Raw genomic sequence first — 22,568 nt, 5'->3', positions numbered from 1 at the left:
GTTTGGCTCCAGACTCTGCCACGCACAGCTATGTGCGCTCAGTCAGCAGGCCCTTCACCCCCAGCTTTGGTCCACATGGGGGTGATGGTGGTGGTAGCTCGTTATTAGGGTGTCATTAGAAGATAGGTGTTCGGAACCTCTGGTCGGCCTAGCACCCACTGAGCTCCGAGTGGGGGGTCTGGGGCAATGTTCGGGAGGTGGTAAGGTGGCTGCGTCCAGCCTGCCACCGTGTCACCTCGGCTTGCTTCAAGTCAGGATGCCGTTCTCCACAGGGCTTCTGTTTCCCATAGTGACCACACAAGTGGCCGCGTGTCCCTGCCTGAGACGGCTCGGTGGGCAAGCACCTGCTGTGGGCCACCAGTCCAACACTAACACCTGTCCTCCTTACAGGAGACCCCAGCTGGGAAAGACGGACATCCCAGAGACCCCTCAGCGGTCAGCACGCCTGGAAAGGACAGCAGAGATGGCGGGGAGAGGTAGGAAGGGGCCGGGACCCAGCCCCCGGGGAGCACACGGCATTATCCCCCCGGCCGAGCTGCCTGCAGCTAGCCCGCCTGTTGGGTCTGCCTTTCTGCTTCATATTGGGAGTCTTTCTTCTGATTCTCAAATAACGAAACTGAGGAAAATGGAGCGATCACTAGCAGCCCACACTTCAGAGGCCGTCCCCGGCCTTCTAGCCCTTCCTGAGTTCACCTGCACTGCCCACCATCCAAATCGCCCGCAAGAGCCCACCTTTTCTTTCTCAAACCCTAGGCCAAACTTCCTGGTCTTAGTCTCCCACTGAAGTACCACAGGGAGGGTAGAAGCACCCCAACCCTGCCACCAAGCACCGGTTACTGGGGAACACTTCTATATGTGTGTGTACTGTGCTGAAAGTGAGTTACTGGTAGGACCCTGGTCTTTTCTTGGCAACTAGGACTCCTGGTTACCTGGTTAGCACACCTAGGATAGTTAATAGTAAATTCTCTTGACATCTGGTAGGCAGACCCTGCTCCAGTTCGCCAGGCTTGTGGAAATGCCTTGTACATACATACTAACTTTTTCTTTTTTGTCAGTCGTGGGGCTTGAACTCTGGGCCTGGGCGCTGTCCCTGAGCTCTTCAGCTTAAGGCAAGCGCTCTACCACTTGAGCCACAGTGCCACTTCTGGTTTTCTAGTGGTTCATTGGAGATGAGTCTCACGGACTTTCCTGCCCGGACTGGCTTTGCACCTCGATCCTCAGATCTCCGCCTCCTGAGTAGCTAGGATTACTGGTGTGAGCCACCAGCACCTGGCCATATTAACTTTTTATAGCAAGATCTATAGTGGAGTGAGGTCCTGTTACTTGCTTGCACAACTTCCAATGTTAGCACCAGGCAGATCAAACCCAGCCCTGAGACGCTCAGTGGAGCCCCAGTGCACCTCAGTGCATGTGGTCAGCCGTCACCGTTACCTGTTCAAGCCTCTTCCCCCTCCCCAGGTCAAGGGTCGGGACCAGAGCAGGGCAGAGCGTGCCCACTTGTCATTGTCAGGCCTCAGCACAAGCAGGTGAAGGGGCAGGAAAAACTGGCACACAAAAAAGACATGTGAAGCCAGATATCAGTGGCCTACCCTTGTCATCCTACCTGCCCTCGGGAGGCTGAGATCTGAGGATTATGGTTCAAAGCCAGCCTAGGCAAGAAAGTCTATGAGACTTTTATCTCCAATTAGCTACCCCAAAAGCCAGAAATGGAGCTGTGGCTCAAGTGGTAGAGTGCTAGCCTTAAGTAAAAAAAAAAAAAAAAAACAACACAGAGACAGTGCCAGGCCAAGTTTGCCCCAGGACTGACACCAAAAAAAAAGACAGAGAGAGTAGTTGTGTGGCCTGTGCAGAGGCCGCCTGCTCAGCCTGCCTCCCGCCTGCCCTCGGCGCTGCCACACCATCTGTTTATTCTCCCAGACTGAGATATCCCAGTGACCATTCAGGAATGGGGCACTTTCCAGTCCAATCCTAGCATCAAAGGCCAGTGTGTACCACGCAGAAGGGGCTGGGCTTCTGTACCCCCTTCCCTGGACCTGAACAAAGTTTCCATCGTCTTTGTAAGAGCGGAAAGATGAGCGCACCGATGGCCACAGTCACTGCACCTGTCCTTCCACACAGGCCACTCCCAGGCTGGACCCTAGCCAAAGAGGTTTTCCAGACCTGGGGTTGTTGGTCTGGCCCATTGCATCTTCCTGAATGCCACATTACTCAGTTCTTAGCACTTAAAATGTGCCCCGTGGCCACCTGGACCAGCAGTGTCCAGGGAAGATGGGAGACAGCACTGGAGGAGGCACTGCTTTGCTGGCTCACCTCCATCCCCCAAGGGCCTCCCTGACCTCAGGCTGGGCTCTCTGCTCAGCCTCCTCGGCCCTCTGTGCTTACCAGCACTCGCCTTTGACTACTTGTTCTAAGGAGCAGTCTACTATTAGACAGTGCCTAAGGACAAAGTGACAGGACTGCTTGGTCATAGCTTGTTGCCTGCATGCATGAGAGAGAGAGAGAGAGAGAGAGAGAGAGAGAGTGTGTGTGTGTGTGTGTGTGTGTGTGTGTGTGTGTGTGTGTGTGTGTGTGTGTGGTATTAGAGTTTGAACCCAGGCTTCATGCTTTCTACACTGGTAGTATCTTACCACTTGAACCATGTCTTCAATTCTACTTTTTGCTATTTATTTGGAGTCTTTCCTCCCAGGCTGGCTTCAAATCACAATCCTCCAGATCACAGCCACCAAAATAGCTAGGAAGACAGCTGTGAGCCACTGGCACGTGGCTTGATCACTGTTCTTTCTTATCCCCGAGCCAAGGAACCAACAGATATGTGGTCCTCAGAAAGGATTAAGTGATGCTAACTTGGTCCTGTCCTGCTGACCCTCTACAGTTGCTCTCTGAATGCCAGCTGCACCTGGTGAGGGTGACAGAATGACTGAATCCAGTTCTCACACAAGTAGTCTAGGAGATCTCCTTCCCGCCAGCTTTTAACCCCTTCCGTTTACTGATGAGGACCCCCAAGGAGATGGGATGGTCCCCAGGCTGCACAGCTGATCTGTAGCAGAGTTGGTATCTGGTGCACACCCCAGCTCTGCACACCAATCCAGTTCCATCTTGCCTCTGTGACTCAGGCAGACCTGACCAGGAGCACCTCTGAGACCTGCACCTCCCAGCTGGCACTGCCTCGGCCTCTGGGTATTGGGGTGCTCAGGGCCTGTTTGATGCAATGCCAATTGCTTCCCCCTCCAGGGCCTCAAAGTCCCCGGATGCTCTGGAGTCTCAGTCAGAAGAGGAAGTGGACGAGCTATCGCTCATTGACCACAATGAGATTATGGCCAGGCTGACACTCAAGCAAGAGGTAAAGACTCCCCAGACTTGGAGTTTACAAACTGGCCCCACAAAGCAAGTATAGGGGGTGAGGGTCAAAAAGGATAGGACCTGGGAGTGTCTCCAACAGAAAGACCTGAGTGAGCAAGGCCGCGTGTGGACCCTGGGGCTCAGCTCTCAGGCTCCAGGAAGGGGTGGGTTCCAGGAGGAAAAGGGCTCTTCCTCTTCTTGTTGCTTGTAGAAATGCTCTTGGGCCTACCAGAGCCTCTCACAGACCCCGTGACAGGGGTACTAGGAGGGACCTGCTACCAGCCCACAGCCAGGCGTGACCTCTGCGGGTTCCTGTACAATAGCCCATTTGGCCTCTGCCTGCTAAGAGAACTCAGGCAGTGCTGTCTCTGCAGAGTCCAGACCTGTCACGACAGGAAGTTGGCTCTAGAGGGCCCTGCCTCTTCCACCTCCTGTGCGGCCCCAGAGGCGGGGGGGGGGGGGGGGGGGGGGGGAGGGCTCGTGGGAAGCCTGGCCCCGGGGGAGCTGGCCACATACCTGGACTGCAGCTTGATGACTGCATGAGAGGGCGGAGGCCACCCTGCCCTGCTCCCTGGCTGGCCTCAGCCGGGAAGACGCCCACACCCCAGACGTCAGAGAGCGGGCAGGGCTGGCAGGAGACCCCTGGACAGCTGAGCTCCTCTGCACCAAGAAGTGCTCAATTTCTTTCCAAAAACCAGGCCCGGGATAGAGTGACGTCGTCCCTAGAGGAAACTCAGAATGCCCGCAGGACCCAGAGTTGGGATAGAGACCCGCAAGTCCTGCGAAGGCGGGAGCGGGGGCACTAGGGGAGCAGTGGCAGGAGAAGGGTCGGGTGTTGCTCTGTCTCCTCCAGAGCTGAGGGCTGCAGGGCCCAGTGCTGGTTGGCGTGGCCCCCGTTCCTGGCCCCACGAGCAGCTCCTTGGCTCTAGGCCAGGTGGTGGAAGCCTGTTTGGAAATCAGTCTCAGTTCCCTACTGGCACCCGGGAGAGGTGACATCAGATGTCGCTGGACGTTTCTGATGCGCGGCCTCTTGGTGCTATGCGTCCCAGCTGGTGACAGCTGTCAGGGTGTCAGCAGGCCGCCTAGCCTGCTGCTGCTGCTGGGCCAACAAGAGCACAGGAGGGAACTTGGGTCCCCGTAGCGTGGTGACGGTCACCTCTGCCTGCCTCATGCTCCTTGTGCTGTTTTCATTCCAGGGTGACGACGGGCCCGATGTGCGCGGGGGGTCGGGGGACATCTTGCTGGTCCACGCCACCGAGACAGACAGAAAAGGTACAGCAGACACATCCTGCCACCGGCTTCCCGTGGCCTGCAGTGCTGTCACTCCCCTCCCGGTGGTTGCCCTGAGTGGGTCCGGGCTGCAGGCCTGGGTGAGAGGAGGGAGAGTGGCGGCAGCCCCCCACTGGGCCCGGCCCCCTCTTGGTGCAGGACGCTGGCGCCCCACCCTGCTGTGTGCCCTGGAGTCTGTGACCCTAACACAGTTCTGTTCTGCTAAGCCACCTGTCCTTGTGTTTCTACAATGGCTTTCCCAGAGTGACAGAATTTCTAAGTTTACCTGGCAGAAGCTGTGGGAGACAGGGAAGAAGAAATGGCTCCCACGAACTGTCCCCTCTCCACTATTTTGTCCTCCAGCAAATCTCACCTCATCTCTTCTGGCCAGGTAGAGCCCAGTGCTGGAGACTTGGAGTTAAAGGCCACATGCTGTAACCCCGCATCCTCAGCCAGGCCTTGCTAGGGATCCGTGGGGGGTTGATGATGTAGGTGGTGCCCTCAGGCACCACTTACAGTGGCGCCACTGTCATCCTGAGGGTGGTCCACCCTTGGCAGGTCACCTTCAGGGCTCCCTCAGAGCTCCTCCTCTCCCAGTACAGCCCTTTCATTTCATTCCTGTCAGAAAGCAAAGAGCTGGAATGGGAGCTGGCTTACATCCTGGCCCTCCATCAGGTTCACTCCCCCATCCTGCCAGCTGTCCGCTGCTGTGGTCAGGCCAGAGGCAGCCCGGGGCGGGGAGCCTGCGAGCCCTCTGGCCTGTGCCCCGTGCATCTCCCGAGAGGAGAGTGCTCAGCCTGAGCTTTAGTGTCATTATGTCAGTGGGACGATTGGGGACCCTAAGAACCCAGAGCTGTTTGTACTGGGAGCCTTGTGCCTGAAGCAGAAGCCGTGGGCCGCACCGGACGGGGCGAGGTGCTGTGTCAAGGGCCCCAGTGAGGAGGAGGCCTGAGAGGCCTGGGTGTCGGCTGTGCCCGGCAGTGCCTTGCATGCACCTTGCCCGGGTTGCACTTACAGAAGCTGCAGGGATGAGAGTGAGATTCAGTGTGTGTGGTCTTAGACCCCCAGCTCAGATCCTGCCCCTTCCTCAGGAACTACGGTGTTTGTCACTTCCTTGGGAGGCAGATAGAAGGACGAAGGGTTTGAGGCCAAGCCAGCAAAGTGAGCAAGACCCTACCTCAAAATCAAAAAGCATGGTTCCAGTGGGTGGGCCTGGGTTCAATCTCCAGGACAAAGGAAAAAGACCCTTGTAAGGAGTTGGAAGTAATTCATTACCCTCCCTTCATGGGTGGGGTCCTGCAAGCCAGGAGCCTGGACACGCAGGGATCTGGATGCGCAGTGGGCACGGGGGCTGTGTCCTGGAACCCACAGAGGCTGCCCTGCACCTGAGGCCCCTCCGCATGGTCCCAGCCCTGGGCTCCACCCTGCCTCTGGAGAGGGGCGGAGTGCGGGCCCGCGGCCCTCCCTGGCCTGACTCACACAAGGACTTGGCCCTGTACCCCACAACCTCCTCAGCGGCTCATTGTTCCCCACAGATCTGGTGCTGTACTGCGAAGCCTTCCTGACCACCTACCGCACCTTCATCAGCCCCGAGGAGCTCATCAAGAAGCTGCAGTACCGATATCCTTCCTGGGCAGTTCCCACCGGCCGAGGCCGGTGCCCGAGGCCTGGCTCCCCCTGAGGGACCCAGGGACATGGCCAAGAGTCTGGAACAGAGTGGCTGAGTGCAGGCTGGAGGTGGGGTGTCTGGGTGATTCTGGGTAAGACTGAAAACATGGAACACACCCAAGAGGGAGGGAGGGAGCAGGCAGGCAGCACAAAGCATCCCTGTGGGGTTGGTGCTCGAGGCTGAGCACAGGCTTCCGGGGGTGGGCACTAAGGGCTGAGGTGTGAGGGATGTGAGACCTGTGGGCTTGGGCTCCTCCGGCTGTGCCTGCCCCGTCCTTGCAGCGGTGGTGGCAGACCCTGGAGCTGCCTCTGACCCCTCAAGCTGCTGCTCCCAAAGACTGCCACCTGCTGGGCAGCCCCCTCCAGCCTCCACCTCCCCTGGCCACCCGGGCTCCCTCCCCTTCCCCACCTCCACTACCCCTGTCTGCGGGGCAGACTCCCACATCTGTGAAGCCAGCCCCTGCCGGTTCCCAGGCGCCCGCCCGTGGCACTCGGGCTTGGGGAAAGGGCTCAGGGAGCCCTCGCAGGAAGCCAGCACTGCCCAGCTCTGTGCCCGCCGCTTCCTTAACCCCAGCTCCACCTACGAGAAGTTCTCCCCTTTTGCGGACACGTTCAAGAAGCGCGTCAGCAAGAACACGTTCTTCGTGCTGGTGCGGGTGGTGGACGAGCTCTGGTGAGCGCCAGGGCGGAGGCCGGGCTGCGGGCATCTCAGCGGCGTGGTAGCCACCTCAGGGGTGCTGGCCCTGCCGGGAGAGCGGCTCGCCACATCCCCCCCCCCCGCTCCCCTCCCACAGTGCAGAGCACTGCCCACCCCACCGCTCCGCACGGCTCATCCCTGCCTTGCATACCCGCCCCTGCCGGACAGGGTGGCCCTGTCCTGGATTGCCCCTCCGTCCAGTGTCTTAGGACCAGGCCACGGTGGCCCAGCCTGTAGCAGCGATGGGGGCAGTGTGGGGAGGCGGCCGTGTGCACATGATGAGCACACCACAGCCTGCCACGCAGCCAGGGCCCACAGAGCTGCGCTCCAGCCCTGCCTCTGCCCATCTGGCACGGGGCAGTCATTGTCCACGCGGAGCACGCGGCGGGGAAGGGACGGTGCCCTCCTAGGAGCCAGGTGGCCCTCTTGGCATCACCCCCTGCCTGGCCAGTCTCCATGCAGGGCCCTGTTGCCCGCAAGGCCCCTCCCTTCCCCTTCCCTGCCCCAGCTCCAGCGCTGCTGTGTGGGTTGCATGCCGGGGGAGCGGGGGGCCCTCCGGCGGCCCGCCCCTCACCCCGTGCCCTCTTCTAGCCTGGTGGAGCTGACGGAGGAGATCCTAAAGCTGCTCATGGAGTTGGTCTTCCGCCTGGTGAGCAGTGGGGAGCTCAGCCTGGCCCGAGTGCTGCGCAAGAACATTCTGGACAAGGTGGACCAGAAGAAGCTGCTCAGGTGCGCCCACTCCGACCAGCCCCTGGCAGCCAGGGGTGTGGCAGCCAGGTGAGGAGCGCCTTTCCACAGCACTTGCCCCTGCTTACCCAGCCCCACATCCTGCGTCTGCAAGCCCCGGGACACTCGAGGTGACAGGGCCAGCCGTGTGCCCTGTGGCTGGCCCTCAGGGGGTCCGTGTGGGGCGTGCCTAAGACACCACTTGTTACCGGGAGGGGCAGTGGGCACTGGAGCTAACAGCACATGGAGTGTGCCGGCTCTGCTCAGCTCGGGTCTGTCTCCCAGCACCGATGAGGGGATGCTGACTCCTGCGCGCTCCTGCCCGCTGCCTGCTCCTTCGAGCCTTGGGTCATGCGGGCCGTCTGTGTTCTCACCCAGCCTTGTGAAAGTCCCTGCGCCTCTCTTCCCGTAGGCCAGGGACCTTGCATGACTTCCACAGCCATGAAATCGCCGAGCAGTTGACCCTGCTGGACGCCGAGCTCTTCTATAAGATCGAGGTACCGTGGGTTGGCCGGCAGGGAGATGCCCGTCCATGCCCTGGGCACTGCTGCTGGCCGGCTCTGGCTGAGCAGACGTCTGGGCCCAGGGCCCAGGGCCCAGCCACACTGGGGGCTCCAGCACCGCTGTTCCCCCTCCTAGATTCCAGAGGTTTTACTTTGGGCCAAAGAACAGAATGAGGAGAAGAGCCCCAACCTGACCCAGTTCACAGAGCACTTCAACAATATGTCCTACTGGTAAGACGCTGCTGTGGCCCTGTGCCGTTGCGTTGCCCTGGGTGGTGGTTCCCGTAAGAGCTCAAAGGAGGCCTGTGGGCGCTCACCTCACACCGGGCAGGCAGCGGGGACGGACAGGGGTGTGCTGGCTACTTGCAGCCCTAGCTAGGGCAGCGCCAGAGGTTCTGCCGAGATGAGTATGGGGATTGACTAGTGATGTCTGTGGTCACCAGTGGCGGGGAGGACGCTTCACGTCTGCCATCCTGTGCTGGCCATGCCAGGCTCCTGTCCAGGCATCCGTCCCCAACACAGGCTACTCGCAAAGGAGTCGGTGCTATTAACACTTTCCTTTGTCCTTAAAACTTATAACTCACAAGTCTTGTATCTTCAAGACATGACCCAAAGCGCTGCACCCCACGAAGGCCGCTCATAGCTGGGCAGAGGGGCCAGGCCCCACCCTGCCCGGCTACTGTGGCCACCGTGCCCATGTCTGGTGGCTTGTTGGTTGGTTGGTTGACTTGGTCTGGTTTCTTGGGATGCTGAGGATTGAACCCAGGGCCAAGCGAGTACTCTGCCACGTGAGCCACATAACCAGCCCTTTCTGGGTTTGGTCGGTGGTGGTGGTTTGCATTGTTCTGTTCTGGTATTGGCATTGGCTGGGCGGATGCGCTACCACGTGAGCCCTTTGGGCTTTGGGTTATTTTTCAGACAAAGTCTTGCTTCTTGCCCCTGCTGTGCTGGGACCACAATCCTCCTGCCCAGGTAGCTGGGATCACACCACTGTGCCCGATAATTGAGATGGCGTCTCACTTTTGGCCTGGCTGGTCTTGATCTCCTTCATGTAGTGAGGAGCTGGGATTAAACGCGTAGCTGCTGCACCTGACAATGTCTGGTGTGGTGCGGGCTCGGGCTGCTGACAGGCACGGCGCTGGCGCCCCCCACTCCTCCCCCGCGGGAGGAGCGCCCTCAGCCCTGGGTGTGCTGGTTTCCAAGCAGACCACAGCGCACTGTGGTCCTGGAGATGTCCCTGGCACAGGCGTCCTTCACAGGATGAAGTGACACTGTGGCCTCTCTGAGGCAAGCATGCCCCAAGAACCACAGGAGGTGGGGGAGGGTACTGCCAGGCTACCCAGGCTCCAGCCAGGTTTGGCTTTGGTTGCTGCCGAGATTCTGGAAGGTTCCCTCTCGTGGCTGCTGTCAAGTGTGGGAGGCCAAGACAAAGAAGCACGCGTAGGACACCGTTAGGTGTCCCCTGGAGCGGCCGAGGCCAGGGTGTGCCGGCCAGCCTGCCCTGGCATCAGAGGGCTTAGGGCCATGCGGCCCCTGTGGCTGGGAGCCTGCAGGGCACGGGCATCAGCTGCTGCTTCTCGGCCCCTGGCTCCACAGGGTCCGCTCCATTATCATGCTGCAGGAGAAGGCCCAGGACCGGGAGCGACTGCTCCTGAAGTTCATCAAGATCATGAAGGTGAGCGACCAGCCCCCTGGCCCTTCCTGGGAAGGCTGGGCCCCGGTCCCCCGCCTGCCCTCACGGCACCACCCCCTCTCTCCGCAGCACCTGCGGAAGCTGAACAACTTCAACTCCTACCTAGCCATCCTCTCTGCGCTGGACTCGGCGCCCATCCGCAGACTGGAGTGGCAGAGGCAGACCTCAGAGGTGAGCGGGGAGGCCAGGCCAGCCCGAGACCCTGGGCCCTGGCACCGGGCTGCCAGCACCGCCTTCCCGCCTCTGACCTCCAGACGCAGGGCTCCAATGGGTTCCGCGCCAGGGACCCCGCCCTCTCGGGCCCAGTCGGGCTGGTTTTTGTATTGGAGCCAGACATGGCCTTGGCACTCACTGGCCTCCCTCTGTTCCGCAGGGCCTGGCTGAGTACTGCACCCTGATCGACAGCTCGTCCTCCTTCCGGGCCTACCGGGCCGCACTCTCGGAGGTGGAGCCCCCATGCATCCCCTACCTGTGAGTGCCGCCTCCCTCTACCCCTCCTCCTCCTCTTCCTCTTCCCTCCTCCTCCTTTCTCCTGCTCCTCTGGAGGGTCCCCAGCCTGGATCCCACAGCCAGGACCTGTGATTCTGCCATACCATTTTTTATTTTGAGCAGTACTGAGGTTTACACTCAGCTTTATGCTTGTTAGGCCGGTGCTCTACCCCTTGAGCCAGAGGCCCAAGTCCTTTTTGCTTTATTTTCAAGTAGGGATTCACGTTTTAGCCTCCAGCTAAGCCGAGACACAATCTTCCTGGTTACTCCCGCGTGTCAGGGATCACAGTCGCCCAGCCCAGCTTGTTTGTTGAGATGTCATCTCACTAAGTTTTTGCCCAGGAAGTGGCGCTGTGGCTCAAGTGGTGGAGCGCTGGCCTTGAGCTGATGAGCTGAGGGACAGCGCCCAGACCCAGAGTTCAAGTCCCACGACCAACCAAAAAAAAAAAAAGGTAAACTTAAGTTTTTGCCCAAGCTGGCCTGGTACCATGATCCTACCAGTCTCTGCCTCCTGAGTAGCTTGAGACTACAGACATGAGCCACTGTGTCCAGCTTTGCCATGAACTTTCAAAGTGAAACCTGCAGGTCCCGAGTCACAGCCATAACAGAAGACCCCAGCTCTGCCCACTGCCGTGCACACAGCCTCTGTCCCCTCACGTGCCGGGCTGTGCATAGAGCTGCCTGAGAACCAGTCACCTAGGAGGCCCCAGCCCCAGGGTACAGCCCGGACACTCTGGCTGAGCTCCTGCCTTTCCTCCTCCGGCTGTGGTTCCTCCTACCCCCGTCATGAGATTCGCATTATTTTTTTGTTGGTGGTGGTTTTTGCCAGTCATGTGGGCCTGAACTCTGGGCCTGGGCTCTGTCCCTCAGCTCTTCAACTCAAGGCTAGCGCTCTACCACTTAAGCCACAGCACCACTTCTGGCTTTTTCTTTGTATGGGGTGCTGAGGAATTGAACCCAGGGCCTCATGCATGCAAGGCAAGCGCTCTACCCCTGGGCCACCTTCCCAGCCCTCTACCTTACTTTTGATGTAACTGTCTCTCACTGGAGGCGCACAGCTGTGCCCGCCCTCTGCGGGGGTCAGCTCCCTGGGGGTCTCCGTGGCCTTGGCAGGTGGCACTCTTGGACTTTCCAGCACCTGACAGGCTTGGAGGACCCACAGCGGTCAGGCCACAGAGCTGATAACATGGAGTTCATGCTGGGGAGGTTTCCTGAGCTGCTGGGGGCGCTGTGGGGCTGGCATGGGGCAGCATTACTGTCAAGAGCTGGCTGGCACGGGCCTCAAGCCAGCTCACCATGAACCACCGCCTCCGGACTGGAGTAGGTCCCTGAGTGGTCACAGCCCCTCCCCGTCTCCGTCCCCCAGGGGTCTGATCCTCCAGGACCTGACCTTTGTCCACCTGGGGAACCCGGACTTCATCGATGGCAAGGTCAACTTCTCCAAGCGGTGGCAGCAGTTCAACATCCTGGACAGCATGCGGTGCTTCCAGCAGGCGTGAGTGCGGCGCCGCGGGGCTGGGCAGGGCCGCGGGGAGGCCCCGCACCCCACCTGCCCAGGCCCGGTCCCCATGTGTGCAGGAAGGGCTGCCCTCCTGGCTGCCTGCAGCCTCACGGGCAGCTGGCTTCACAGCGGCCCCCGGGGACACCCTCTGCTGGGGGCCAGGCCCCCCCTCCGCGTGAGTGGCAGTGTGCCGCACGTGCCCCAGAGAGGCCATGGCACCCAGCCGCTGGCCCGCCCTGTGCTCACCGGCCCCTCTCCCACCAGGCATTACGACATTCGCAGAAACGATGACATCATCAACTTCTTCAATGACTTCAGCGATCACCTGGCGGAGGAGGCCCTGTGGGAACTCTCACTGAAGATTAAGCCCAGGAACATCACGAGGAGGAAAACAGACCGAGAGGAGAAGACCTAGGAGCCGGGCTGGACGCCAGGAGCGGACTCGGAGCAGCCAGGCCGGCCGAGGTGGCCAGCTCTGGCCCGGGCCAGCCCGGGCCTCAGGCAGAGCCCGCGGCAGCTTCGGCCCAGCCCCTGGGCCCACGGCCAGCCAGCAGGCAGGCCTGGACTAACTGGTGAACCACCGTCCCCTGGCCTGGTTGTTTTCTGCCCGCCTCGCGCCCCCTCCTGTACCCCAGGCCCAGGTGGGGCAGGACCTCGTCAGCCAGCAGAGAGGGCAGACCCTGGCCCTCCCTAGGGGCGGGCTCCCCAGCCTTTGGAGGAGCAGAGGAGCAGAGGCCAGACACTCAGGGCACCCAGACGGGATCGGCCCAGCATAGGAGGCTGAGAAGGGCTGAGAAGTTGTCTCCCTGACAACTGGGCACAGAAGGCAGAGGGCCAGAGAGACAGCGGGCGCCTCAGCCATGGGGTGCCCTGGGGGTTGGCAAGTGACGCGCAGTCCTAGTACCCATCACAGCCCCCCTGTCCCGGCACCTTGTCCTGCCCCACCTAGCCAGGCTGCTGCCCTGTCTGCACTCGGGGTCCCAGGCCCCGCCCACACCTCCTCGCACTGGAGCTAGGCGTTGGCAAAGGAAAGGGGGTGCCGGGTTGGGCCAGGCTGAGCTGGAGAGCAGATCTAGAAGTGGGGGTGCTTCGCAGCCCTGGGGAGGGCCGCAGCCCACACCCCCACCCCGCACCTGCCCTGTGCCTTAACCGCCACCTGATGCCCTCCCAGCCCCACGGCTGCTCCTAGCTGGCGCTCCCCCAGGAGCCAAAAGTTCCTAACCCCTCATACCCAGCTGTGGACTGGGGCTGTGGGGTCCCCGAGTGTGGAGTGTGGGGGTGGAGGCAGCACCTCTCAGCCAGGGCTCTGCCAGGAGTGCTGATCCCAGGCGGTGTGCGGGGATCGAGGCAGAGGTGCCCAGGACCTCCCTGGGCGGTGGGCACCGCGGGCTGGGACCCAGTGTGTGGACCTCCGGCCCCGGGGGCGGGGCGGGGCGGGCACAGCTCGGGCGCCCTCAGCCCAGCGCACAGCACAGGGGAGGCAGAGGCAGCGCCGGCGGCGTGGAACACAGAGTTGCCGTTGTGCGCAGCTGCCCCGCGGAGCCCCGCCCGCTCGCTCCCTGGGATTTCTAAGCAGCTGTTTCTCCTCTTCCGTGTTTCTGTGTCCTGTAAATAGAGGCGGCGCGCGCTGTGCCTCAGTGGGCAGCAGCTGTCACTTGGTTATTTAAGGCGTGTGCGTGTGTGTGTGTGTGTGTGTGTGGTGTTGGGTTCTGAGCAGTGTTGTGCGTGGGGTGGTTTGAAGTCCTTTCATTTCAGTCCTTGCTCCCTGCCTCCCATCCTCTGCCCGGCTCTGGGGGGCTGCGGTGGGCTCCAGGTGAGCCCCCCCCCCCCAGCCCTGGGCGGCTCCCTGCAGCCCAGGCGGGGCTGTCCAGGGACTGGGCAGAGGACAGGGCGGGGCTCCCTTTGTGATTCCCAGCCCTCCCGGGGCCATGCCTGGAACTGCCCAGAGGACACGAGGCACAGTGTGTGTGTGTAACTTATTGGCCGACGGCTCCCCTGCTCTCCTGCCCGCCTGCGCTGCCGCTCGTCTGCCCCGCGGAGGCTGTGGGACGGGGCTGGACGGTGGGCGTCCTGCGGAGGCCCATCCTCACAGCAGGGCCGGTGGAGCCCCGGCAGGCGGGGACAGGCTGCGTCTGACCAGAACCCTGATCTTAGATGGGCTCCCCCCACCCCGGCGGCCCCACAGCCTCCCCGCGTGGCATGGCGTGATGCAGAGCCCCCGCTAACCTGCCCGACAGCGGCCCCTTCCTGCAGACGCTGCAGACCTGTAACTTTTATATGAAAGGAAAATAAACCGGAGCCATCCAAAGCCATGTCTGCCTCCAGCCTATCCCTCCTGCGACTCTGCTGGGGTGGGGGGCGGGGCTGGGGCCCCCACACCCACAGCTGCTGTTGCTAACATAGCTGTGTGGCGTGGGTGTCATCAGCACCCACCCCTTCCCAAACCTTCCTGCGGGTCCTGCCTGGGGTGTTCAGAGCGTAACGGTCCACACCCTCCCCACTCCCCTGAAGCAGCTTGGGGGGGGGGGGGGCTGCTGTCCAGGACCTGAAAGCGGCAGCCTCGGGGTAACCAGGCCTAACCCACGAGCCGTCCCAAGCCACGCCCTGGTCCAGGCACACAGTAAGGCCTCTACCAAGCCCCAGGTTCGAGTCCTTCCCCATCTGCGCCTCCTCACCTGCGCCAGCTGTTGGCAGTGGCACCGGCAGGGCCCTGTCCCCAGGAAGTCTGGCGCACAGGTTGACAGCTGGCTGTCCTGCCCCAGCTGCTCCGTGGGTGTGCCTCGGGCTCCCTGGCCTTATCAGTGGGCACCCTGGGCCCCAGAAAGACTCCTCACAGGGCTTGCACCCATCTCCCTCACTGCCAGTGGTGTCATGAGTCCAGCCTGGCCCCTGCACCCCTCGGGTGGCAGGCCAGGTGCGGGGCTGCAGGCCTGCGCTTGGTGACTGAGGGCCTTGGGGTCAGTGGGAAGCAGTCATGGAGGTGGACGAAGTGCCTGGGGCCCAGGAATCTGCATGCTCAGCCAATAACCTGGGAGGCACCCTTGGCTGCTCCAGCACCTGGGGCCTGCCCTGCTTGGGCCTCAGACTTGATGATCTGGGTCCGGACACCAAGTGGCCAAGGCTGGGCATGGCAGGTCTCACAGCTGCTCAGCGCCTCCCATGGATGGAGGGGTCCCAGCCAGCGCGCTGTGTGAGAGCCACGCAGGGCAGCCTGGCCACGAGTCCTGGGTTCGAGGGAGGCACGTGGCTATCTGCTGCAGAGGGTCCTACCCTTGGTGGGGCGTCCAGAGGACTTGGGGGAGGGGCCTCCCCTGTTCCCAGATTCAGGGGTGTCTCCTGGGCACCCAGCAGCCTGCAGACTGCTTTATCCCACCCAACCTTCCCAGCTGACATACCTGCCACCACCAGGGCAGGGGGCCACAGTCACGAGACTGGACACTAAAGAAGTGACCCCTTGTAACCATCCTTGACTTCACTTTCCCTTCCTTTAAGCTGCAGCTGCTTGCTTCCCCACTGATAAAGAGAATGTGGATGTGGGTCTGTGTTTCAAGTTGCTGTCATGGAAAAATGTTGAATAAATCAATGAATAATTTCCAAAATTAAGATAGAAAATAAAACATAATTAACTTCCAGAAAAAAAAAAAAAAGTGACCCCTGAGCCAGGGGCCAGTGGCTCACACCTGTAATACCAGCTACTCAGGAGGCTGAGATATGAGGATCACAGTTCAGAGCCAGCCCGGGCAGTAAAGTCCTTAAGACTCATCTCCAGCTAACATACAAAAACTCCAGAAGTGAAGCTGTGGCTCAGCCTTGAGTGAAAAAGCCCAGGAACAGCACCCAGGCCCTGAGTTCCAGTCCCTGTACTAGCACAAGGGAGGAAGGGAAGGAAACGTGGAAACACATCCCAGGCTTCTGGCCTAGACAATGCAGTACTTCCATTCCACTCCAACTCTCCTGCAAAAATGAGGATTGTTGTCCCAGGGTGTGGATGACAAATGTAGCAGACAGGCACGGCGCCAGCCAAGGCAGCCTCCTGCGAGAACACTCCAGCTCTGAAACCAGCCTCCAAACACAGCACCAAGAAATCCATGGTCCAGGCTGACTCTGGCTCCTTTAAAAATGCAAGGAGCCAGCCAGGCCCCGATGGCTCCCGCCTGTAATCCCTGCTGTGTGGAAGGCTGGGATTGGGAGGCTCATGGTTCACAAGAACCCTTCTCAATGGCAGCCTGGGTGCATGGTTCTACCACAGGAAACCTAAAATAGATCTCCATCCAGGCATAGCCAGAGCAGGAAACCAGACCCTACCCAAGGGGCAGGAGGCATGGCTCAGCAGTAGAGCACCTGCCTCCTCCAGGCAACCCTGGAGGGAAAAGTAAGGGCCTGGAGACCCGGCTGCCGGTTCCTATGTCCACCACCTGCACCTCACCTCACAGCAACACCAGGGCAAGATAGCCACAGACAATGTGGCTTCCATGCCCTGCCACCCAACCAGCTGCGGGTCACAGGACTCCCCAGGAAAGTACCACCTCTGTACTGAGCACTCCCTACACAGTACAAGATGACCATTTGCATAGCTTTTTTTTTCTTTTTTACATGGACTTGAACCCAGGGCCTCGCACTTGCTAGAGCCTTGCCTCCAGCCCTGTTTTGCACTGGTTATTTTTAGGAGAGGGTCTCACTTCCCACCCAGGCACAAGCCTGAGCTGTCTACTTGAGGCTTCTCCTTGTTGCTGGGATTACAGGCATGCCATGCAGCCTCCAGTGGCCCTTTGTAGAAATGGAGTCTCAGGGACTATGATGCCCTGGCTGCTTGGCCCCTTGCTGCTCCCAGTCACAGACACCCCCCCTCCCCCGTCCTCCTCCCACCCACCCCCGTCCCCCTTCCCCCCTTCCCCCCTCCTCAGCACATGCCCCTGCTATGTGAGAAGGGAATCATGCACTTTTCTGCCCAAGCCTGCTTGAACTATTTCCTCCCATTTTGAGCTTCCCAAGTGGGTGGGATTGCAGACCCAAGCCACCGGTGCCCAGCTTTGCATGGAGTGCTGATGCACTAAGCGCTGTAAGTCACCTAATGTTGATTTCATCTGTGCAGGAGCTGCACGCAGCTCCCCCTTCAAACGCCCTTTCTTCATTGTGTAACTTGAATTCTGAGCCGTGTGTTTACCCAGCAAATGATGTGGGAGCTTCACAGGGAAAGCACAATTTTTTGGGGGGGTAGGGAGGGCAGCAGGCATTCCTGGGACTTGAACTCAGGGCCTGAACACTGTCCCTGAGCCTCTCTGTGTTCAAGGCTAGCACTCTACCATTTGAGCCACAGCGCCACTTCTGGCTTTTCCTGTGTATATGGTACTGAGGAATGGAATCCAGGGCTTCATGCATGCTAGGTGAGCACTCCACCACTAAGCCACATTCCCAGCCAGAAAGCACAATTTTGAATTATAAACAAGAGTCCAATTTGAGACACGTGACATGGAATGGCCTATCAGCTTTCTGAAAGATGTCAGGTCTCTCCAATAAACATAAATTTTAAATTATTCAAAAGAAACCGCAAGCCGGGTGCTGGTGGCTCACGCCTGTAATCCTAGCTACTCAGGAGGCTGAGATCTGAGGATCGCGGTTCAAAGCCAGCCCGGGCAGGAGAGACCGTGAGACTCCTATCTCCAATAAACCACCAGGAAACCGGAAGTGGCGCTGTAGCTCAAGTGGTAGAGCGCTCGCCTTGAGCTGAAGAGCTGAGGGACAGCGCCCAGGCCCAGAGTTCAAGCCCCACGACCGACAAAAAAAAAAAAAAAAAAGAAACCCCAACCCCAGGCCTTAGTGGCTCACGCCTGTCATCCTACTCAGGAGGCTGAGATCTGAGGATCAGAGTTCAAAGCCAGCCCAGGCAGGAAAGTCATGAGATGTTTATCTCCAATAATCTGAAGAGCTGAAGGACAGCGCCCAGGCCCAGAGTTCAAGCCCCACGACCAACAAAGAAAAAAAAAAAGCCCAAGAGGGCCCTCATGGTGAGTGACGAAGTGTGTGTGCCTGGAATCATGAGAAAGAGGCCGAGCTCCTGCCCGGGGCCTGCAGTCAGCCTGGCATTCAGGGCACATAGTGGAAGGCCACCGGCAATTCCAGATGGGAGATTCCTCCAAAATGGCAGCTTGAAGTCGGCTTCTAGAATGCGGCAGGTGGACAGGGACCTCAGATGTCACCTCCTGCGCGTCACGGCTTCGGGTGCCCCTGATCCCTGCAGTTGGGGGAAGAGCCACGTAGCACCTGGCCAGAACCCATGCAGCACCAACCAGAGCCAAACATCATTCCGGGATCCCAGGCATGTGTCAGGTACAGGAAAAGAAAAGAGGCAGGCACACACATGCAGAGATGAATAGTGGGACCTGAAAACAGACAACTCTGAGAACTGGACGCCGAATGCTGAGATCTGAAGCTGCCATACACAGATGAGACCACTGCTGCTTACGGTGTTCCAGGGCCAGACTTGGCCCTCACCTGCCATCCTGGCTTCTCAGGCAGAGGACTAGAAGACCTTGGTTCAAGGCCAACCCAGGCAGGAAACCTTGTAAAATGAACTCTAATTAACCAGCAAAAAACAAACTCACATGTGTAGTCCTAGCTACTCAGGAGGCTGAGATCCGAGGATCACGGTTCAAAGCCAGTGGGCAGGAAAGTCCATGAGACTCACTGCCTATTAACCACCAGAAAACCAGATGTGGCACTTTGACTGAGCGGTTGTGCATTAGCCTTGAGCACAAGAGTTCAGGGACAGCGAGTTCAAGCCTCACAACTCTCTCTCACACATACACATATACAAAGCTGGAAGCAGAGCTGTGGCTCAAATGGTAAAGCACCAGCCTCGAGCCATGCCCCAGCGCTGGCCTTGGCCCCGCCCCTTGCTGGGGGACAGCCTGGCCCTGCCCTCACCCAGATGGGACTGGCCACGCCCTCACTGGAGGGGGGGGGGCTGGGGCCTGCTGGCCATGTCACCTGCAATTCAAAGGATGTCTCCACAGCCCAGCTCCATGAACCAGCCTGATTCTGAATCTACCCTAGGAAGAGGCTGCTAAGGTTTTCTTTTTTTTGGGTCCAGTCGTGGGGCCTGAACTCTGGGCCTGGGTGCTGTCCCTCAGCAATTCAGCTCAAGGCTAGCGCTCTACCACTTGAGCCACAGTGCCACTTCCGGCTGAGAATCAAACCCAGGGCCTCAGGCATGCAAGGCAAGCGCTCTACCACTGAGCCACCTTCCCAGCCCCGAGCTGCTAAGGTTTTCATAGAAAACTTGTGGGCAGCCACTGCCCTGCCCTGCCCCAGCACTCTTAGACCGCCATTGCTGCTCTCCGCTTAAGCTTTGTTTTCCCTCTTTTTGCTTATTAGCATCCATCCATTGGGGGTGGGGGGTCACTGTGACATTTCCATGTTTCCACAGTGCACCTTTCTACCTCACCCCTGCATCTCTTGTTATTCTCCCCCTGCAGGTCCCCATTCCATCCCTTTCCAGTGTCATCTTCCCTCTGGTCCCTGACCAGGAAGCACCGAGCCCTAGAGTCAGGAGTCAAGAAGGCGTGAGAAGCTGGAGCCAGGTTCTGAGCCAGCCAGGCAAGAAAGTCCCTGACGACTCACCTCCATTTACCACCAAAAAGCCAGAAATAAAGGTACAGCTCAAGTGGGAGTACACCAGCCTGGAGCAAAAGAAGTTCAGGGACAGCATCCAGGCCCTGAATTCAAACCCGAGAACCAGCAAAACAAACAGAAAAAAGGCAGAGAGCTAGGAAGGTGGCTCAGTGGTAGAGCACTTGCCTTGCATGCATGAGGTCCACATACACAGAAAAAGCCGGAAGTGGCGCTGTGGCTCAAGTGGTAGAGTGCTAGCCTTGAACTGAAGAGCTGAGGGACAGCGCCCAGGCCCAGAGTTCAAGCCACACACACACACAAAAAAAGGCAGAAAGGCCACCAGAGGAGATGGTGATGTAACTCCCCTAAGCCACAAGGAAGCTAAATCCTCCAGTTGAAGGACAAGGAGTCAAGTCTAGTTTTCTCACTCAAGGCTGGTACTCTACCACTTGAGTCACACCTCCACTTTTGGCTTTTCCACTATTTAATTAGAATTAAGAGTCCCATGGATTTATCTGCCTTGGCTTCCAACCGTGATCCTCAGATCCCAGCCTCCCAAGTACCTAGGGTCACAGGCGTGAGCCGCCCATGCCTAGCTAGGGCAGTTTTAAAATTTTATACCCTAGGCAGGTGTGTGGCCAGGTGGTAGGGCACCCACCGCATATGCTGAAAAGCCCTAAGTTCAAATCCCAGTACTACCAGACTGAAAGAAAGAAAAGAGGAACAGTCCAAAAATTCATATGGAACAATGAAAGACCTAAAATAGCCAAAACAATTCTAGGGAATAAAGACAACGTGGGAGAGCTATCCATGCTGAACTTCAAACTCTACTATAGAGCCATAATAACAAAGACAGCATGGTACTGGTACAAAAACAGAGCCGAAGACCAATAGAATAGAATAGGAGATCCAGAAATAAATCCACACGCCTATAGTCAGCTGATATTTGACAAAGGAGCCAAAGACATACAATGGAAGAAACACAGTTTCTTCAACCACTGGTGCTGGGAAAACTGGGTGACCCCATGCAGAAAACTAAAAGTAGACCCCAGCCTATCACGATACACCAACATCAACTCAAAATGGATTAAAGACCTTAAAATTAAACCTGAAACTCTGAAACTACTGCAGGACAGAGTGGGAGAGACACTTGAACTAATAGGCACAGGAAGGAACTTCCTGAACAGAGTCCCAGGGTCACAACAAATTGGAGAGAGACTCAACAAATGGGACTACCTTAAAATAAAAAGCTTCTGCACAGCCAAAGCTATAGCAACCAAGCTAGAAAGACAACCAACTAATTGGGAAAAAATATTTACCAGCAATATATCAGACAGTATATCCAGTATATGCAGGAAACTCAAGAAACGAATCCCTCCCAAACCCAACAAACCAATTACTAAATGGGCAAGGGAACTAAAGAGAGACTTCTCAGAAGAAGAGATAAAAATGGCAAAGAAACACATGAGGAAATGTTCACCATCCCTGGTTGTAAAGGAAATGCAAATAAAGACAACCCTGAGATACCACCTTACCCCAGTCAGAATGGCCCACATCCTAAAGTCAGCCAAAGACAAATGCTGGAGGGGATGTGGAGAAAGAGGAACCCTATTACACTGCTGGTGGGAATGTATACTTATACAACCACTTTGGACAGCAGTCTGGAGGGTCCTCAGAAAGCTAACTATTGACCTCCCCTATGACCCAGCCATACCACTCCTAGGCATCTATCCTGAACAACAGCAATCAGGATACAAGGACACATGCACCTCCATGTTCGTTGCAGCACTGTTCACAATAGCCAGGCTATGGAAACAACCCAAATGCCCCACCACAGATGAATGGACCCAAAAATTGTGGTATTTACACACAATGGAAGATTATGCAGCCATTAGAAATGACAAAATAATGGCATTTGCAGGGAAATAGATGGAGCTAGAAGAAATCATGTTGAGCGAGGTAAGCCAAGAGCAAAGAGATAAATGGTACATGGTCTCCCTGATAAGTGGATGTTAAATCCAAAATGTTAGGTGATACGACAAAATTAACAGGACTTAAGAAACAAAGGACTTCCACTAATCTGGTCGAATCACTACTAAATAACCCCATGCTGCTGATCACATGTATGGTATATATGTGTACACCAGAGGGGAACCAGGAAGACGACACAGAATCAGGGAAAAACATGTAACAGCGGGACCCATCAGCTGCACTGGACATTGACCAAAAGGAACTAAGCAACTCAATGGCAGCGGTGGGAGGGAGGGAACAAATGGGAAAGAGGGAACAGCTGACACTATGCAAAACAAGAGAAATGTACATATCACCCAATGTGGAAGAAATAACTGTATCACAAAGCTCATAGAACTCATAAATGTTATAGACCGTGACAGACAATTTGCTCCAGGAAAGTTAGAATCTGTTTGTGATTTTAACTGAGCATCACTATCCCACAATACTGTGAAATTTGGGGAATTATGTAACCACTTAATCACAATAAAAAATTTGAAAAAAGAAAAAAAGGGTGAAGGAGAGAGAAGAGGAGGAGAAAAGGAGGAGGGAGGGAGGAGGGGGGAGATGGGAGAGAGAGAGCACTAAAAAGAATTCATGTTTACTGGAAAACAGCATTGTAAGGATGTTAAAGACAGGGCAGGGTGTGCATGCCTGTAATCTCAGCACTAGGGAAGCTGAGGCAGGAGACTGCAGGTGGAAACCAGCCTTGTTTATACAATGAGTCTCTGTCTCAAAAATAATAAAAAGAAAAGCTTAAAAGTGAGAAAGAGGGGCTGGGAAGGTGGCTCAGTGGTAGAGCGCTTGCCTTGCACGCATGAGGCCCTGGGTTCAATTCCTCAGCACCACATAAGCAAAAAGAAAAAAGCCGGGAGTAGCGCTGTAGCTCAAGTGGTAGAGCGCTAACCTTGAGCTGAAGAACTGAGGGACAGCGCCCAGGCCCAGAGTTCAGGCCCCACGACCGGACCCAAAAAAAAACATTGAAAAGCACATCATTAGAAGAGCATGGAGGGCTGATGATCCTGTGATCAGGGCCAGCAGGGCAGTGCACATTAAGGCCTT

The 22,568-nt window shown here is 57.7% G+C and overlaps 1 protein-coding gene across 5 annotated transcripts in view; it reads left to right on the top strand.

Moving 5' to 3' along the window:
* The window catches only part of Rapgef1 (Rap guanine nucleotide exchange factor 1), a 121,268-nt gene extending 107,077 nt beyond the window's left edge, over nucleotides 1-14,191 (top strand). For all 5 annotated transcript variants that reach the window (XM_070014880.1, XM_070014879.1, XM_070014883.1 and 2 more), the window contains 13 exons: nucleotides 391-476; nucleotides 3,232-3,340; nucleotides 4,536-4,611; nucleotides 6,144-6,228; nucleotides 6,857-6,949; nucleotides 7,565-7,750; nucleotides 8,112-8,196; nucleotides 8,339-8,433; nucleotides 9,799-9,877; nucleotides 9,965-10,066; nucleotides 10,269-10,366; nucleotides 11,751-11,879; nucleotides 12,150-14,191. In XM_070014880.1, the coding sequence (XP_069870981.1) occupies nucleotides 391-476; nucleotides 3,232-3,340; nucleotides 4,536-4,611; nucleotides 6,144-6,228; nucleotides 6,857-6,949; nucleotides 7,565-7,750; nucleotides 8,112-8,196; nucleotides 8,339-8,433; nucleotides 9,799-9,877; nucleotides 9,965-10,066; nucleotides 10,269-10,366; nucleotides 11,751-11,879; nucleotides 12,150-12,300 (1,374 nt within the window). In that variant the 3' untranslated portion in view covers nucleotides 12,301-14,191. The remainder of the gene's footprint in view (nucleotides 1-390; nucleotides 477-3,231; nucleotides 3,341-4,535; nucleotides 4,612-6,143; nucleotides 6,229-6,856; nucleotides 6,950-7,564; nucleotides 7,751-8,111; nucleotides 8,197-8,338; nucleotides 8,434-9,798; nucleotides 9,878-9,964; nucleotides 10,067-10,268; nucleotides 10,367-11,750; nucleotides 11,880-12,149) is intronic.
* The last annotated feature ends 8,377 nt before the right edge of the window (nucleotides 14,192-22,568 follow it).

The sequence above is a fragment of the Dipodomys merriami genome, unplaced genomic scaffold, assembly GCF_024711535.1.
Source record: "Dipodomys merriami isolate MVZ:Mamm:240054 unplaced genomic scaffold, mDipMer1.0.p SCAF_11, whole genome shotgun sequence".
In the NCBI taxonomy this organism is placed as follows: domain Eukaryota; kingdom Metazoa; phylum Chordata; class Mammalia; order Rodentia; family Heteromyidae; genus Dipodomys; species Dipodomys merriami.
Note: the sequence above shows the minus strand (reverse complement) of the source record. Positions and strands in the feature narration are given on the sequence as shown.